The sequence below is a fragment of the Agrilus planipennis genome, unplaced genomic scaffold (assembly GCF_000699045.2).
Source record: "Agrilus planipennis isolate EAB-ADULT unplaced genomic scaffold, Apla_2.0 scaffold137, whole genome shotgun sequence".
Classification (NCBI taxonomy): Eukaryota; Metazoa; Arthropoda; class Insecta; order Coleoptera; family Buprestidae; genus Agrilus; species Agrilus planipennis.
Genome location: NW_020439008.1, coordinates 343,284 through 347,061, shown reverse-complemented (window position 1 = coordinate 347,061; position 3,778 = coordinate 343,284). Strand labels below are relative to the sequence as shown.

Here is a 3,778-nt window from a genome sequence, read left to right as displayed (position 1 = left end):
CGGGGACTCCTCAATTAACAAGTCTGCAAGAAATTGAAAACTTAAAACTGCCTTGAAAAGTAAAGCAAAAAAGGAATTAAAATATAAACATACAGAAATGAAACTAGAATAAACATTTTAATTCTAATTTAATGAAATTATCGTTAAAGACCATACTAGATAATTACAAATGTTTTGTATTATTGCTAATTTTATAAAACAAATCACTTAGTAGTTAAGGAATTTAAATTTAAAAATTATAGATGTAACTCATTTTAAATTTGATTGACTTTGCTATATAAAAAATATATATAAATATACACTTTGAGAGGTACCAAAGCTAACTATCAAAAACCTTATTTTAAACACAACAAAATACTAAGGAAAATACTTATAGGTGTCGCTTTCTTTTTTGAAGCCAATGTTTATCATAACTATGCTATATTTAGCGTCATAATGAAAAAGAAAATTTAGAGGATTTTCAGGGGTTTGAACTTGACAGAGCATATATGGCGATGGCAAATGATGGGCGCTTTTGAGTTATCACTAAAAGTTGAAATACACAGTGTCTTTTTTTGAAATCCGTAAACCAGAAAGTTATACAAACAAAAGATTAAGGCAACAGAAAACTGTTAACAAATATGATTAAATTACCCCTACTATTGTTTAAAAAAATATAAATATTTTGTATTCGATGTCGTTCCATCAAGTAAACAAATAATCTGTAATTCTAGTCTCGTTTATTTTGTTGCTTTTTTCTTCATTGTTATAAATATAAGAATTCATCGATGAGCAATAAAAACAAAAACGAATAGTTATGTTCAACGTGCATTTTGCATAATAAGCTCTGCAAGAACGCTTAGTTTGATTGCCAATCATCTAATTATAGTATTTTATGATTTCATAAATACTTTTTTCACATAAAATTGAGTTGTATGCGTGGACATGAAATTTTATTGCAAAAGGGAATGACTTCCTGAAATAAATCGAATACGTGTGTCAAAACGTTTCAAAATTAAATACTTTTCAAGAAACCTTTCGATTTTTGATGATGTCTTATATTTAGTCTTCGACTCTGATGCAGATAGATAGTTTATGTATCCAGAAAAACTAATAAAAACTATGACGTACCATATAATAAAATTATTTTAGCTTTTCAGTTTTTAATGTTCAATTAATTAACCATACATAATATTAAATCCTTACCTGCTTCTTTGGGTTTTGGTAATGACTGTAGCTCCACGTCCTTGTTGGGGTAAAACGTCGCCCGGAAACAGTTGAATACGGGACACCTAACCCTACCCATTATAAGTTTTAATGAAACTAAACTGTTTTATTTTGTACGTATTTACGTAAACATCCGCACTATCCAAAGCTGCTACTTGTGAAGTCTCTTTCGCGGCTGCGATGTGTTAAACTGAATGGAGCGGCGTGTACCAAGCAACTTATAAATATAGAGAGAATCGACAAATATTATAAGAGATTCGAACACTACATCACTATATCGTATTCATCAATGATTCATTTTACTTTCTAATGCTAGCTAGACGTAGCGCTGGATGCTGCAGACAATTAGTAGCATCTTGCTCAGTACAGGTTGTAGCAGAAATAAGTGCGTAGCTTGCAGGAGGCGTTAGGGCACTACAAAACAAGAAAAATAAGTAAATATTCGTGTGTCTGAATGTTCACCGTTTTAAAGAAAAGCTTAGTTAAAAGTACAGGTAAATTCAATTCCAGCCGCAACGCCGCACTCAATCAGCTGGTAATTACCGGTATCAGTGTGGTATTTGGTAAATGTCTAGATGATGGCCCCTACCCCCGAAAGGGGTCAAACTTAATAAATATGCCAATTTTTATACATTTCTAGGCATGTAAATATTTATATAGTCATTCTTAAACAATATTCAAAGGTAAAACTAATAGAAAAATACATAAAAAAATTGAGAAAGTTATATAAAGCATTATTTAAACAGCTTTATCAAGAGGGTAGGTTAGGTTAGGTTATCGGGTTTTATTCAAGTGATCACCCTCTTTCGATCCCCCTACCCTTCGGGGGTGGGGGCCATCATCTAATCCCCATTATTTTTTATGGGGGTGAGACCGCCACGAACTTTTTATGGTACAGTGGTGGGGGAGACCTCCTCTTCCGATGCCCCACCCGCACCCCCTCCCCCCCTTCGGGGGTGAGGACCATCATCTACACCTTTNTTCTTGTAATTAATATTAATAAATTTTTAAAAAGTCGATTTTGTCCGTCGAAAAGTTAATTCGTGTACTTCTTTTAGATTCTTGAAATTAGTAGCTGACTGATGTGGGCAATCCTTGTTATTACGGAAATAGTTAAGTTTAACGCCTTTTGAACAAGATGACCTCATTTTATTAACGAAAGGTTTTTAGGACAATTAGTGATTATTTCCCAGACGTCGGTGTTGATTAACATTTTTTATACACGGTCATAGCATAGAACATCACAATTGTTTCATAGAACTAGAGTAGGTAGGTACCAATAAAAATAAAATCTTGGTAAAGAAATTGTCTAACATAAATCTGCATCTATGAGCGGATCATAATTGTGGCATGCACTTGGTATCGTTTTTATGATTATTTCTTATTGATTAAATCTTAAGAGTAATTCCATTTAAATTTAAAGAAAATATTCTTTCTCCAAAGGTGGAAATTAGAGGATGATGAAAAAGTAGAAATTAACGCAACTTCGTTATTTCGGAGTCAGATCTTTTTATTTTAAGTTTTCAAATTTTTATAACAACTAACCAAAGTTGCGTTGTGATGAAGCTTGAGCAATTGTGACGATGACAGAAAAAAAGGACCGGATGGATAGGGACGACTTTGTAAAATACTAAACAAAAGGGTGAAAAATGGAAAATTTAAAAAACAGAATACACTGTTTTCACCTTTATATATACATTCAATTATTTCGACTACCTATACTTTTTCAATGAATTATAACTAAAATTATAAATGCGAATGTGACTTTGTTTATTTATTACGATTTCACGACTTAACTAATGAACCGACCATCCTGAAATTTTGTATAAACATTGTCAGAAATACAGAAAAGGACATAAGGTGCCTTTTATCCAAAAAAAAATACCGTTCTCGAAGAATAGAAAAATTAGTTTATGTGGTCGTCGATGATTTTTTGTACGTATTTAGGACATCGAAACCGTGGGTTAAACCTATCATGAAGTTTTATACACACATTTATCCAGAAAGACTGTTCTCGAGGGATAAAAAAAAAATAATTTATATAGATATATGGTATTCGATGATCTTTGACCCGTATTCAGGACATCAACGCAAACGAAACTGCAGGTTAAACCTATCATGTAGTTTTATACACACATAGTCAGGGGAACAGAAAAGGACATGGGGTATCCTTTATCCAGGAAAAAAAACTGTTTCCGAGGGAAAATTAGTTTATGTGGTCGTCGATGACGTTTGAACCGTATTTAGGACACAAAGCGAGCGACATCGCAGGTAAAACCCATCATGAAGTTTTATACACACATTGCCAGGGGTACAGAGAGTCATAGATAGTGTTTCATGAACTCCTTGTTCTTATCTTATATTTTATGTATGTATTTAAGTAAAATAGAAATTAATGTTTTAATCATATTTAGAAATTTTATTATAAAAGTCACGCAATTTTAATTATGACTGCAAGTATTTAGCAAAAATAAAAATTTAGCTTGAATTCCTAGGTCATGAACCAACAAAAAACAGATGTCTATGGTAGAGGGTTGCAAAATAGGATGTATGTTAATACTACCCCACATGC

At 32.4% G+C, this 3,778-nt stretch overlaps 1 protein-coding gene across 1 annotated transcript in view; it reads right to left on the bottom strand.

Moving 5' to 3' along the window:
* The window catches only part of LOC108735098 (annulin), a 48,750-nt gene extending 47,267 nt beyond the window's left edge, over window positions 1–1,483 (bottom strand). Inside the window, exon 1 of the mRNA XM_025976130.1 lies at window positions 1,186–1,483. Coding sequence (XP_025831915.1) covers window positions 1,186–1,285 — 100 coding nt within the window. The 5' untranslated portion in view covers window positions 1,286–1,483. The remainder of the gene's footprint in view (window positions 1–1,185) is intronic.
* Window positions 1,484–3,778: the final 2,295 nt, after the last annotated feature.